The sequence below is a fragment of the Nerophis ophidion genome, linkage group LG18 (assembly GCF_033978795.1).
Source record: "Nerophis ophidion isolate RoL-2023_Sa linkage group LG18, RoL_Noph_v1.0, whole genome shotgun sequence".
Classification (NCBI taxonomy): Eukaryota; Metazoa; Chordata; class Actinopteri; order Syngnathiformes; family Syngnathidae; genus Nerophis; species Nerophis ophidion.
This window is the reverse complement of record NC_084628.1, coordinates 29,703,340-29,718,745: the sequence shown is the minus strand read 5'-3', so window position 1 is coordinate 29,718,745 and position 15,406 is coordinate 29,703,340. Positions and strand designations below refer to the sequence as shown.

Genomic DNA, 15,406 nt, shown 5'->3' with positions numbered 1-15,406 from the left:
GATGAAGCAGTCTAGCACTGAACAGGCTCCTCTGGCTACTGATAACGCTATGCAGAGGGTGACTGGCATCATCCAGGATGCTCACTAGTTTGTCAACAGTCCTCTTCTCTGCCACCGTCGCCAGTGAGTCCAGTTTCATTCCGATTGTAGAACCGGCCCGCCTGATCAGTTTCTCAAGTCTGGAGCTGTCCTTCTTAGATGTACTGCCCCCCCAGCACACTACCATGTAGAACAGAACACTGGCAACCACAGACTGGTAGTACATCCACAGGAGTTTTCTACAAATGTTGAAGGAGTGCAGTCTCCTGAGGAAGTACAGCCTGCTCTGTCCTTTCTTGTACTGGTGGTCCGTGTTAACAGTCCAGTCCAGCTTATTGTCCACCCAAACCCCGAGGTACTTGAATGAGTCCACGGTCTGTACCTCAACTCCCTCGATCACAATAGGTTGTGACCGTGGACTCGACCTCCCAAAGTCAATGACCAGCTCCTTGGTCTTTGACGGATTGAGCTGCAAGACGTTCGTGTGGCACCAGATAACTATACTACCATTCTACATGTGTACTAAGTACTATACTACCATTCCACATGTGTACTAAGTACTATACTACCATTGTACATATGTACTAATTACTATACTACCATTCTCCAAGTATTATACCACCATTGCAAAGATGATTGTTAGACAACAATGACTAATTTACTATTGATTGTTGCTTGGTGGCAGATCAAACACAATCCAAGTCAGTTCTTACTAAGTCTTTGGAGAACCATTGTGTTCCTAGAATCCCCCAACAATTGAACACTGGTTTCAAAGAGAAGAACAAAACAAGATAAAAATTGGACTGACAGAAAGGAATCGTGATGCGGGGGATGAAAACAAAACATATTTACATTCAAATTCAAAGCAGTAGAAAAACAAGCTGCTGACAAAGTAGTTCTAAGAGTGCACCTAGATTGATGTGATCATTGTGCTGCCATGGCACCCAAACTGTAGTATTTTTTTCAAAGTCTCTGTTCACTAAAGTACTTCTCAATGGGTCAGATAATGCAAAAAAAAAATGTTTTGCCTGTTGGCACTCGTGGTTGTGGATTTGGGATCCCCAAAAGTCAAGACATTTAGGAGAATATATAAATATATATATATATATATATATTGTAAAAAAAAAAATTTGCAAACTATGAGCAGAGTACCTCTATTCAGTCCAGACCACAAGGAAGAATAAAAACCGTAATGACCCCTTTAGAACCAAGGCCACAATTGGCTGACAAAAGTCGTTTCTTTGGTAGCTGCTTGAATTTCTCCTAAGTTTGTTGGAAGTCCACATGGTTGTATTATGTCTTCTACCACTGACTATTTGACCTGACTCCAAGGTTTGTTGGAAGTTCGCCTTATTGTATTATGTGTTCTACAACTGATTGTTTGATTTGACTGAGAGGTTTGTTGGAAGTCCAAATTGTTGTATTATGTGTTCTACCAGCGAGTGTTTAACCTGACTTCAGGGTTTGTTGATCACCCCCTGGGAAGTGGGTGGGGAGGGAAGAGGGGAGCAGTGGGGAGCAGTGGGGAGCAGTGGGCAGCAGCGGTGCCGTGCCTGGGAGTCATTTATGGTGATTTAACCCCCAATTCCAACCCTTGATGCCAAGCACTGAGACAATGGGTCCCACGTTTTTATAGTCTTTGATATGACAACCTACCGATTTCAGGGCGGACACTCTAACCACTAGGCCACTGACTGACCTGACTCCAAGGTTTGTCGAAAGTCTACATTGTTGTGTTATGTGTTCTACCAGCGACTGTTTGACCTGACTCCAAGGTTTGTTTGAGGTCGTCATTATTGTATTATGTGTTCTACCACTGACTGTTTGACGTGACTCCAAGGTTTGTTGAAAGTCCACATTGTTGTATTATGTGTTCTACCAGCGAGTGTTAGACCTGACTCCAAAGTTTGTTGGAAGTCATCATTGTTGTATTATGTGTTCTAACACCGATTGTTTGACCTGACTCCAAAGTTTGTTAGACATCCACAATGTGGTATTATGTGTTCTACCAACAACTGTTTGACCTGACACCAAGGTTTGTTGGAAGTCCAAATGGTTGTATTATGTGTTCTACCAGCGAGTGTCTGACCTGACTCCAAGGTTGTTTGAAGTCCACATTGTTGTATTGTGTTTAACCACTGACTGTTTGACCTGACTCCAAAGTTTGTTGGAAGTCCACGTTGTTGTATTGTGTTTTACCTGTTCTTATGTGTTCTAACCGTTTGACCTGACTCCAAAGTTTGTTGGAAGTCCACGTTGTTGTATTATGTGTTCTACGACTGACTGTTTGACCTGACTCTAAGCTTAGTTTGCTGGAAGTCCACATAGTTGTATTATGTGTTCTTCTCCTGACTGTTTGACCTGACTCCAAGGTTTGTTGGAAGTCAACATTGTTGTATTGTGTTCTACCAGCGAGTCTCTGACCTGACTCCAAGGTTTGTTGGAAGTCCACATTGTTGTTTTATATGTTCTACCAGCGACTCTTTGACCTAACTCCAAGTTTTGTTGGAAGTCGTTATTGTTGTATTATGTGTTTTACAACTGACTATTTGACCTGACTCTAAGCTTAGTTTGCTGGAAGTCCACATAGTTGTATTATGTGTTCTTCTCCTGACTATTTGACCTGACTCCAAGGTTTGTTGGAAGTCCACATTGTTGTATTATGTGTTCTACCAGCGACTCTTTGACGTGACTCCAAGTTTTGTTGGAAGTCCACGTTGTTGTATTATGTGTTCTTCCAGCGACTCTTTGACCTGACTCTAAGCTTAGTTTGCTGGAAGTCCACATAGTTGTATTATGTGTTCTTCTCCTGACTGTTTGACTTGACTCCAAGGTTTGTTGGAAGTCCACATTGTTGTATTGTGTTCTACCAGCGAGTCTCTGACCTGACTCCAAGGTTGGTTAGACATACACAAGGTTGTATTATGTGTTTGACACAATGTTGTATTATGTGTTCTACCAGCGAGTGTTTGACCTGACTCCAAGGTTTGTTGGAAGTCCAAATTGTTGTATTATGTGTTCTACCAGCGAGTGTTTGACCTGACTCCAAGGTTTGTTAGACATAAACAATGTTGTTTTATGTGTTCTACCCGTGGCGACTTGTCCAGGGTGTACACCCCTTCCGCCCGATTGTAGTTGAGATAGGCACCAGCGCCCCCGCGACCCCAAAAAGGGAATAAGCCGTAGAAAATGGATGGATGGATGGGTGTTGTACCCGATACTGTTTGACTGGACTCCAAGGTTTGTTGGAAGTCCACATTGTTGTAATATGTGTTCTATCAGCGAGTGTTTGACCTGACTCCAAAGTTTGTTGGAAGTCCACATTGTTGTATTATGTGTTCTACCACTGACTGTTTGACCGGACTCCAAGGTTTGAAGGAAGTCCACATTGTTGTAAAATGTGTTCTATCAGCGAGTGTTTGACCTGACTCCAAAGTTTGTTGGAAGTCCACATTGTTGTATTATGTGTTCTACCACTGAAGGCACACGACCCTATAAGAGTATTGTGCTAAGTGCTCACCAGGCGTTGTCGCTCCTCTTCCAGCATGTTGAGCAGCTTGGAGAACTCTTTGAAGGACTGAGCTGAAACAGGAAATAGAGAAGCTGTCAAATGATTAACAATAAGATGGGGGCGTGGTCACATGGCTTTCAAATGTTTATGGAAGTTATTTCATACTCCCATAAAGTCATGCAGATGTCTGCAGACCAGCAGTTGAAGACAAACTCAACATTACTTGAAACTCAGCAGATTGATGATCACAAATCTTTATTTCGCTAAGCTCCTAAACCATGCTGCACCACCAGAAGCTGACGTGATTTAAAAACGGCGGCGCCATCTGTGGCGTGTTTTACACGTTGCAGGGCGGGCAAGTCCTTCTTGGCCAGGGACTCCATTCAGGACCAGGGCTCTTGGTGCAGCTAGTTAGCAGATTTATGCCAAAGCTCCTTTATCAAGCACATAAAAGCTCTCGGGGGTCAAGAGTACCTCTGGAGCCTCTGAAGGGACAACATTGGACCATAAAGGCAGGACTAGGAGTCTAAGTGAGGAAGGGGAAGATCAGCATGACCATATTTGGACATACAAATAAAGCATATTTGTGTCAACATTGAGAACAATCTAATAATACATAATAATATTAATAATGGAAGTAAACGTATGTGCTCAAAAAGTACACACTAAAATATTTTAACCAAGTCGTATTACTATTACCTAAAAATAAATACACACAATATACTTTCTTGGCAGAGGAAACATTGGACATTGTTCTGGCTTCTTAAGAGTAATATTTTTATTTCTGTGTTTAATTAGGTGTATCTTCTCCCATTTTGGTTTAGAAACATGTTAGACAATTATTTTGACGAATACAAGTCTGGCTGATGGCTTGGTTTAGCTTCTGGTTCATGTGAGGTCACGCAGTTTTACTTCCTGTCAAATACATCTGCGTTTATACTTCCTGTCAAAGACACCTTTACTTCCTGTCAGAGACCGCTGCGTCTTTACTTCCTGTCAGACACCTTTACTTCCTGTCAGAGACCCCTGCGTCTTTACTTCCTGTCAGAGACACATTTACTTCCTGTCAAAGACACATTTACTTCCTGTCAAAGACACCTGCGTATTTACTTCCTGTCAGAGACACATTTACTTCCTGTCAAAGACACCTGTGTCTTTTCTTCCTGTCAAATACACCTTTACTTCCTGTCAGACACCTTTATTTCCTGTCAAATACACGTTTACTTCCTGTCAAAGACACTTTCACTTCCTGCCAGACTCTTCACTTTCTGTCAGACACACCTGCGTATTTACTTCCTGTCAAAGACGCCTGCGTCTTTACTTCCTGTCAAAGAGACCTTTACTTCCTGTCGGACACATTTATTTCCTGTCAAAGAAACTTTCACTTCCTGCCAAAGACACTTTCACTTCCTGCCAGAGACACCAACAGTTCCATTGGCAGCAAAACAGGCCCAGAGCATAATACTACCACCACCATGCTTGACGGTAAGAATGGTGTTCCTGGGATTAAAGGCCTCACATTTTCTCCTCCAAACATATTGCTGGGTATTGTTGCCAGACAGCTCAATTTTTGTTTCATCTGACCACAGAACTTTCCTCCAGGTCTTATCTTTGTCCATGTGATGCCAGATGAAACAAATTGAGCTACCATTGACCTCTACGAAGGAGAAAAGATGAGGCCTTTAATAAAGAAAAAATAAGAGTTGTAATAATAATTGGAAACTCAAGACAGCTATGTTATTATTTTCTTTACAAGTGTATGTAAACTTTTGACCATGAGTGTACATAAGTAATCAGACCCATTGCTCAATACTTAGATGATGCACCTTTGGCAGAGTTATTGAGTGTTTTTGAACACAATGCCACAATCTTGGCATACCTATCTTTGGGCACTTTCTCTCATTCCTCTTTGCAGCACCTCTCAGGCTCCATCAGGTTGGATGGGAAGTGTTGGTTTTCATCCAGAATGTCTCTGTACATTGTTTCATTCATCTTTTCTTTTATCCTGACAAGTCCCCCAGTTCCTGTCGCTGAAAAGCACCCCCACACCATGATGCTGCCACTCTAGGGATGATATTGTCTTAGTAATGAGTGGTGCCTGTTTAACTCCAAACATTCACATCAAACACTTTGATCTTAGTCTCATCAGACCAGAGGATTTAGTTTTTCATGGTCTGAGATATTTTCAGGTGCATTTTGACTAAGAAATGACTTATGTCTGGTCACTCTAGCATACAGACTTAGTGGATCAATCATCAATATGTGGTGAACTTAGTTTAGTTCATTATTATTTATGGTTGGGTTCACAGACTTATCAAAAGACTCAGTCTAGTGTACATTTAGTCGAGTATCTGTCAACAATGGACTTTTTGAGGGGGAGAAGATGGTAGGTTGGAGACTTGATTGAGAATTGTGAGGGTACAGGCCTGACCTTCAGGGAAAAGGGCATGTAACTGCTTTATATTTCAGAAATATATTCTTCTGTGGCATCAATCCTTTGGTGGCATCGATTGGTAGAGAATGTGAATGTCAGCACAAGAAGTCAAGGAGATGATGGATGGAAGGTCACCTCACCTTCTGGTGATGCAACTGTTGTCAGCATCAAAGAGAAGGCTGCATTCACACCAGGGGCCACACATGTCGGCCTCAGGGGCCACACTGAAATGGCTATTTTAGTTTAACTGGAAACACTATGATAGTGTCAGGAATATAAATGAACTAAATAAACTAACTATTGCATCATTCACATCATGTTTGCCTTTGTAAAGATGGGATTTATAAACCTAGGTGATGCTACTCTTACACACACACACACACACACACACGCACGCACACGCACACACGCACACACACACACACACACACAAAAATATGAGGAAGTGTGTCTGGGACTAAAGCAAGGAGACACGTGATGGAATTGAGCATGTTATAAGATTGGCAATAAAAGTTAAAAAGAGCGTCAGTCTTTGTGCGACTTCTTCTTGAGGCTACAAAACATTATATTACTTTGTTTTCACGTAGAAAACCCTCATTTCTAAGATGTGACGGCTTTTATTTTGCTGTGGCGAGCCCCCACAATCAATTACAAGGAGGGGAAACCCTGCATAAGATGAAATAAATCTTTAAAAAAAACTTCTAAACAGTGTTAAAGACAAAGTAGTCCGGTACTGTGGAATGTGCATGCTAGTTGATCAGCTTATGTTAACATGCTTTTATTTTGTGGTTCTCCTGTTATGCACGTATGATGCTAACTACTGTATTTTTCGGACTATAAGTCGCAGTTTTTTTTCATAGTTTTGCCGGGGATGCGACATACACTCCGGAGCGACTTATGTGTGAAATTATTAACACATTACCGTAAAATATCAAATAATATTATCTATATCATTCGCGGAAGAGACGAAGAAAATGTCAGCAATCGTCACACACACGTCAGCAATCGTCACATATACGTCAACCAATAAGAATTCGGCAGGGTAGGATCATGGCAGAAGTGCATTGTGGGTCATGGACTGCTAACTGCTATATGCTAGTGCCGTAGCTATTAAAATGGATGAATTCATCGTTGGCAGTAACTTAAGAAAACTGAGAAGGGCTGAACAAAAATGGCACCGAAAAGGAAATCATATACTGCAGATCACAAGCTGGACGTAGTGAAATATGCAGCAGAAAACGACAAGAGGAAGCGGCGCATACCTTTGGAGTTAACAGAGTTGTTTAGCTGCGACATCGAGGAAGAAGATTTCATCGGATTTATCGATCAGGAGTGACAAATTGTTTGGTAAACGTATAGCATGTTCTATATGTTATAGTTATTTGAATGACTCTTACCATAATGTTACGTTAACATACCAGGCACGTTCTCAGTTGGTTATTTATGCGTCATATAACGTACACTTATTCAGCCTGTTGTTCACTATTCTTTATTTTAAATTGCCTTTCAAATGTCTATTCCTGGGGTTGGATTTCATCAAAATAAATTTCCGCAAAAATGCGACTTATACTGCAGTGCGACGTATATATGTTTTTTTCCTTCTTTGCTATGCATTTTCGGCCGTGCGACGTATACTCCGGAGCGATTTATAATCCGAAAAATACGGTAACATTTTTTATAGTACCTGCCTTAGAACAGACGGGATGTATCTACTGTAGCTAATGCTGGCATCTTTACTATGTTAAAAAAAATGTGCATCGTGGTAATCACATTAAGTTATTCAAATAACGTGATAGAAAATAAATGTTAATCACAAGAGTCAAAGTCTGCAGGCTAAATGTGGACATAAAATGGTAAATGGTAAATGTGTTGTACTCGTATAGCGCTTTTCTACCCCTTTTTATGGGGAACATTATCACAATTTCAAAAGGGTTAAAAACAATAAAAATCAGTTCCCAGTGGCTTGTTGTATTTTTTGAAATTTTTTTCAAAATGTAACCGGTCCCGGAATATCCCTAAATAAAGCTTTAAAGTGCCTTATTTTCGCTATCTTCGAAACCACTATCCATTTTCCTGTGATGTCATACAGGGCTGCCAATGTAAACAAACAATGGGAATACCACAGCAAGATATAGTGACATTAGCTCGGATTCAGACTCGGATTTCAGCGGCATAAGCGATTCAACAGTTTACGCATGTATTGAAACAGATGGTTGGAGTATGAAAGTATTGAAGAAGAAACTGAAGCTATTGAGCGAATAGCTATTGACGCTATTCATAGCCATAGCATGGCCGAATAGCTGCGTTAGCATCGCCGGTAAAATGTGCGGACCAAACAATCAGGACTTTCGCATTTTGTGATAATGGAGCAACTTAAAACCGTCGATTTGGTGTTTTTTTCGCATTAAATGTGGGTGGAAGGAAACGTAATATAGTTGCAAATGCATCTGCAGGTTATCCATACATCTCTGTGCCATGTCTGCTTTAGCACCGCCGGTAAATAGCATGTTAGCATCGATTAGCTGGCAGTCACGCCACGACCAAATATGTCTGATTAGCACATAAGTCAACATCAACAAAACTCACCTTTGTGATTTTGTTGACTTTATCATTGCAAATGCATCTGCAGGTTATCCATACATCTCTGTGCCATTTCTGTCATCGCTGTTAATTAGCATGTTAGCATCGATTAGCATAGCATGTTAGCATCGATTAGCATAGCATGTTAGCATCTATTAGCTGGCAGTCACGCCGCAACCAAATATGTCTGATTAGCACATAAGTCAACAACAAAACTCATCTTTGTAATTTTGTTGACTTTATCGTTGCAAATGCATCTGCAGGTTATCCATACATCTCTGTGTCATGTCTGTCATCGCCAGTCAAATGTGAAGACACTACAGCACATTCAATGGGGGTCTGGCGGCAGACACTTTCGCATCTTCGGTGCAACTTGAATCCCTCCCTGTTAGTGTTGTTACACCCTCCGACAACACACCGACGAGGCATGATGTCTCCAAGGTTCCAAAAAATAGTCGAAAAAACGGAAAATAACAGAGCTGAGACCCGGTGTTTGTAATGTGTAGAAAATGAAAATGGCGGCTGTATTACCTTGGTGACGTCACGTTCTGACGTCATCGCCACCAGAGCAATAAACAGAAAGGCGTTTATTTTGCCAAAATTCACCCATTTAGAGTTCGGAAATCGGTTAAAAAAATATATGGTCTTTTTTCTGCACCATCAAGGTATATATTGACGCTTACATAAGTCTGGTGATAATGTTCCCCTTTAAGGAGCCCAAAGTGCTTTGACAGTATTTCCACATTCGCCCATTCACACACACTAATTACAGGAGCTGGCATGCAAGGCGCTCACCAGTACCCATCAGGAGCAAGGGTGAAGTGTCTTGCCCAAGGACACAACGGACGTGACTAGGATGGTAGAAGATGGGGATTGAACCAGTAACCCTCAGATTGTTGGCACAGCCACTCTACCAACTTCGCCACGCAGTCCCCTTGTGAAACCTTTATAATGAAAGTGCCGCTTCTGCTTATGTTCCATGCCGTAATTTCTTCTTTTCATTTTCCTCCGACATTAAAGGCCTACTGAAACCCACTACTATCGACCACGCAGTCTGATAGTTTATATATCAATGATGAAATATTAACATTGCAACACATGCCAATACGGCCTTTTTAGTTTACTAAATTGCAATTTTAAATTTTCCGCGAAGTTCCCTGATAAAAAGGTCACAGAATGATGACGCTTATGTTGACGCGTGCTTGTGACGTTATTGGTTGGAGCGGACATTTTATCACAGCACCACTCACGGCTAAAAGTCGTCCGATTTAATCGCATAATTGCACAGTATTTTGGACATCTGTGTTGCGGTATCTTTCGCAATTTGTTCAATTAATAATGGAGACTATAAAGAAGGATGCTGTTGGTGGAAAGCGGTGTATTGCAGCTGCCTTCAGCAACCAAAACACAGCCGGTGTTTCTTTGTTTTTTGTGAAGCTTTAATATGGAACAGAGCGGTCAAGCGAATGTGTTTCCTGACCACATGTCAACCGTCAGGTTTTGGTGAGAAAATTGTGGTAATAAGTCGGCTCTTACCGGAGACATCAGCGGAGCTTACGTCCTCCTGCAGCAGCTGTCAAAAAGGCAGCTACGACTTTCTTTGCTCCTCCATGGCTTCCATCAGAGACACTGGCGGTCAACACACCACTCCAATTTTCAGGTGTGACTTTATAATCTCACTAACACACTAGTAACACAATAATCAGATAAGGGATTTTCCAGAATTATCCTAGTAAATGTGTCTAATAACATCTGAATCGCTCTCACTGCCCTCGCCTTTTTTTTCTTCTAGTATTTCACTCTAAATTTCCTCATCCACAAATCTTTCATCCTCGCTCAAATTAATGGGGAAATCATTGCTTTCTCGGTCCGAATCGCTCTTGCTGATGGTGGCTATGATTATAATTAATGTGAGGACGTGAGGAGCCTGACAACCTGTGACGTCACGCGCACATCGTCTGCTACTTTCGGTACAGGCAAGGCTTTTTTATTAGCAACCAAAAGTTGCGAACTTTATCGTGGATGTTCTCTACTAAATCCTTTCAGCAAAAATATGGCAATATCGCGAAATGATCAAGTATGACACATAAAATGGACCTGCTATCCCCGTTTAAATAAGAAAATCTAATTTCAGTAGGCCTTTAAAGCTAGTCTTCTCACGTTATGACTGACATGGCTTCGTCTACATTAATTTGTTATTGTTTTAAAGGCCTACTGAAACCCACTACTACCGACCACGCAGTCTGATAGTTTATATATCAATGATGAAATATTAACATCACAACACATGCCAATACGGCCTTTATAGTTTACTAAATTGTAATTTTAAATTTCCCGCTAAGTGTCCTGTTGAAAACGTGGCGGAATGCTGACGGGTACGCGTGACGTCACAGACTGTTAGGAAATATTAGCGCTGCACACACACACAGCTAAAAGTCGTCTGCTTTAACCGCATAATTACACAGAATTTTGGACATCTGTGTTGCTGAATATTTTGCAATTTGTTCTATTAATAACGGAGAAGTCAAAGTAGAAAGATGGAGTTGGGAAGTTTTAGTCTTTAGCCACACAAACACACGGTGATTCCTTGTTTAAAATTCCCGGAAGTAAAACTTTACTATGGATCAGAGCAGTCAAGCGAACATGGATCCCGACCACTTGTCAACCAGCAGTTTTGGGTGAGAAAATTGTGGTAAAAAGTCGCCTCTTACCGGAGATCAGCTGAGATTGTGCCGTCCATACAGCTGCCGTCGACTTCCATCAGACACTGGCGTCAACACACCCGTGGACACACCCTTCCGACTATCAGGTACTATTAAACTCACTAAAACACTAGCAACACAATAGAAAGATAAGGGATTTCCCAAAATTAATCTAATAATTGTGTCTAAAAACATCTGAATCCGTCCCAATGCAATCGCCTTTTTTTTTTTCTAGTCTGTCACTATCAATATCCTCAAACACGAATCTTTCATCCTCGCTCAAATTAATGAGGAAATTGTCGTTTTCTCGGTTCGAATAGCTCTTGCTGCTGGAGGCTCCCATTATAAACAATGTGAGGACGTGAGGAGCTCTCACCCTTGTGACGTCATCGTCTGCTACTTCCGGTAAAGGCAGGGCTTTTCTGTTAGCGACCAAAAGTTGCTAACTTTATCGTCGATGTTCTCTACTAAATCCTTTCAGCAAAAATATGGCAATATCGCGAAATGATCAAGTATGACACAGAGAATGGACCTGTTATCCCCGTTTAAATAAGAAAATCTCATTTCAGTAGGCCTTTAACATCATCATGTAGTGAATAGCCACGCCTGATTTAATAACTATTGTTGTGATGTTTGTTATTGTTTTAAAGTTGTCTTGTGTGTATTGTTTTAACATCATCATGTAGTAAATACACACACCTGATGTAATAACTATTGTTGTGATGTGTTTTATTGTCTTACAATCATGTAGTAAATACACACGCCCGATTTATTAACTGATGTTAAAACAATAACAAACATGACAACAGTTATTAAATCAAGTATTTACAACATGATGTTAAAACAAGAAAACACATAAAACAGTTATTAAATCAGGTATTTACTACGATGACACTGTTAAAATAATAACAAACATAATAGTGTCATGTAGTAAATACCTGATTTAATAACTTTATGTGTGTGATTGCTTTAACATCATCATGTAGTAAATACTTGATTTAATAACTATTGTTGTCATGTGTTTTATTGTTTTAATAGCATCATGTAGTAACTACCTGATGTAGTAACTATTGTGATGTCAGGCAATATCATAGATATTATTGTTGTGTGCATGTTGTTTGTATTGATGCTCACTTTCTATGCAGAAAAAAATACAGACTGAAATGAAGTTTTACAAGAGAAATAATCAGTCATTTTTTTAAGGATACTTCTAATGTATTTGCAGTTCTAACAAGTAGCTCATATGTCCCTGGGTGACACAAAGACTCAAGATCAAGGACTCTATCTGGCCTTGCTGTTTGGCCTTGGAGGAAAGTCTGACCGCCATCTTCGGTTCTCTTTGGGAGGCGAGGAGGTGTCATTCACTCTTAATTAATGGCATGTTTTTAACGAGCATCCTAAGTATCAGAGTTAATTGCACGAGAGGAGAGCAGACTGAGGTTCTTGTGTGTGGATCTTGGTGCACACACACAGAAATAATTGGTCTGTTGAAAAAGCTGCCTGTCATGTGGTGGACTCTGCATAGTATTGAAGATGAGGTGGCTGTGCTCACTCCTCACACATGGACAAGGTCTCATAATGAGTAGACCAAACAAGAGTGAAGATTGGCAGCTGAAGGACCAGTGCGGGATCATTCATCTCTCCTCGCAGAAGTCTCCTCAGCCAATCACTCCTCAATTATACAAAAGCCAAAAACAGTGAAGTTGTCGCATAGTGTAAATGGTAAATAACAGAATACAAGGGTTTGCAAATCCTTTTCAATTTATATTCAATTGAATAGACTGCAAAGACAAAATATTTAAAAGGTCACACAGAGAAACTTTGTGATTTTTTGTAAATAATTATGAACTTGGAATTTAATGGCAGGAACACATTGCAAAAAAGTTGTCACGGGGTCATTTTTACTACTGTGTTACATGGACTTTGCTTTTAACAGAGCTCAGAAAACCTTTGGGAGCTGAGGAGACCCATTTTTGAAGTGGAATTATTTCCCATTCTTGCTTGATGTACAGCCTAAGTTGTTCAACAGTCTCCCTTAAGCTTTTTTAGGCTTCAGATTGCAACACACATTTTCAATGGGAGACAGGTCTGGACTACAGGCAGGCCAGTCTACTACCTGCACTCTTTTACTATGAAATCACGCTGTTAAAACACGTGGCTTGGCATTGTCTTGCTGAAATAAGCAGGGGCGTTCAAACGTTGCTTGGACGGCAACATATCTTGCTCCAAAACCTGTAAGTACCTTTCAGCATTAATGGTGCCTTCACAGATGTGTAATTTACCCATGCCTTGGGCACTAATACACCCCAATAACATAACAGATGCTGGCTTTTGAACTATGCGTCTAGAACAATCCGGATGGTTATTTTCCTCTTTGGTCTGGAGGACACCACATCCACAGTTTCCAAAAACAATTTGAAATGTGGAATCGTCAGACCACCGAACACTTTTAGATGAGTTTGGGCCCAGCGAAGCGTTTCTGGGTATTGTTGATAAATGGCTTAGATCTTTCTGTGTGGAGTTTGCATGTTCTCCCCGTGAATGCGTGGGTTCCCTCCGGGTACTCCGGCTTCCTCCCACTTCCAAAGACATGCACCTGGGGATAGGTTAATTGGCAACACTAAATTGGCCCTAGTGTGTGAATGTTGTCTGTCTATCTGTGTTGGCCCTGCGATGAGGTGGCGACTTGTCCAGGGTGTACTCTGCCTTCCGCCCGATTGTAGCTGAGATAGGCGCCAGCGCCCCGCGCGACCCCGAAAGGGAATAAGCGGTAGAAAATGGATGGATGGATGGATGGAAGTAGAGTTTTAACTTGCACTTTGAGAAACCAACTGTAGTTACTCACAGTGGATTTATGAAGTGTTCCTGAGCTCATGTGGTGATATCCTTTACACACCGATGTCGCTTTTTGATGGAGTACCGCCTGAAGGATCTAAGGTCCGTAACATCACCACTTATGTGCAGTTATTTGTCCAAATTCTCTGAACCTTTTGATATTACGGAGCGTAGATGGTGAACTCCCTAAATTCCTTGTAATAGCTGGTTGAGAAATGTTGTTCTTAAACAATTTGCTCAGGCAATTGTTCACAAAGTGGTGACCCTTGCCCCTTCCTTGTTTGTGAATGACTGAGCATTTCATGGAAGCTGCTTTTATACCCAATCATGGCACCCACCTGTTCCCAATTAGCCTGTTCACCTGTGGGATGTTCCAAATGAGTCTTTGATGAGCTTTCCTCAACTTTCTCAGTCTTTTTGCTACTTGTGCCAGCTTTTTTGAAACATGTTGCAGGCATCAAATTCCAAATGAGCTAATATTTGTAAAAAAAATATTTTCTCAGTGTGAACATTACATATGATGTCTTTGCAGTCTATTCAATTGGATATAAATTGAAAATTATTTGCAAATCATTGTATTTTGTTTGTACTTATTTTCACAATGTGACGATTTCACTGGTTTCGGGGTTTGGACATGTGCAGTGTCCTGGTTCAGTTTTTAGTTTGAGTAGGCACTAAGTCCCCCCAATCTGGGACCATTGGTAAGGAGACAAGGTGGCTCTTGTCCGAAATTTGAAGTTGTTCCTGCTTGGCAACCACCTTCATCTAACCTCAGACCCTCATGGACTTTTTAGTCAAACCAAGACTTGTATCGAGACCGAGTGGTTTACAAAATACAGCAGAGACTCACCAATGTTCACCTCGTCATCAGTCTCTGCGTCACCCAGGCACTCAAACTGGAACTCCTGCAGGGACTGGGAGAACTTCTGCACGGCCGCAGAAAGACCTGGACATGAGAAGGAGAGTATGAGCGTGAAGAACGTCAGGTCTAACTTTGTAGGCAGGCAAGAATCCCTCAGACAAGTGGAACTTTCCATTGATCGCTTCTCGTAAAGACCTGGTGAGAAGAAGCTCTAATTAAATATGCACGTGTGCAAAGTGAGTCAAAATCACATTTATGGATTATGAAGGAGTTTAGTGTGAGACCTTCAGAGAGGAGCAGTCTCAGAGTGAGACATCAGCTTTTATTTCAAGACTTCAGATGTCGGAGAACACCTCAATATGGTGTGAAGGTTTATGATGAGTAGAAGAGCAGGAGTATTGTGACGGAACACCATGTTCATCATCACTGACATACTTCAATAA

General features: G+C 41.1%; 1 protein-coding gene across 1 annotated transcript in view; it reads right to left on the bottom strand.

Moving 5' to 3' along the window:
- The window catches only part of LOC133537433 (rho GTPase-activating protein 42-like), a 195,990-nt gene that overhangs the window by 155,143 nt on the left and 25,441 nt on the right, over positions 1–15,406 (bottom strand). The window contains exons 2-3 of the mRNA XM_061878439.1: positions 14,952–15,047; positions 3,560–3,621 (exon numbers count right to left, since the gene is read on the bottom strand). Coding sequence (XP_061734423.1) covers positions 3,560–3,621; positions 14,952–15,047 — 158 coding nt within the window. The remainder of the gene's footprint in view (positions 1–3,559; positions 3,622–14,951; positions 15,048–15,406) is intronic.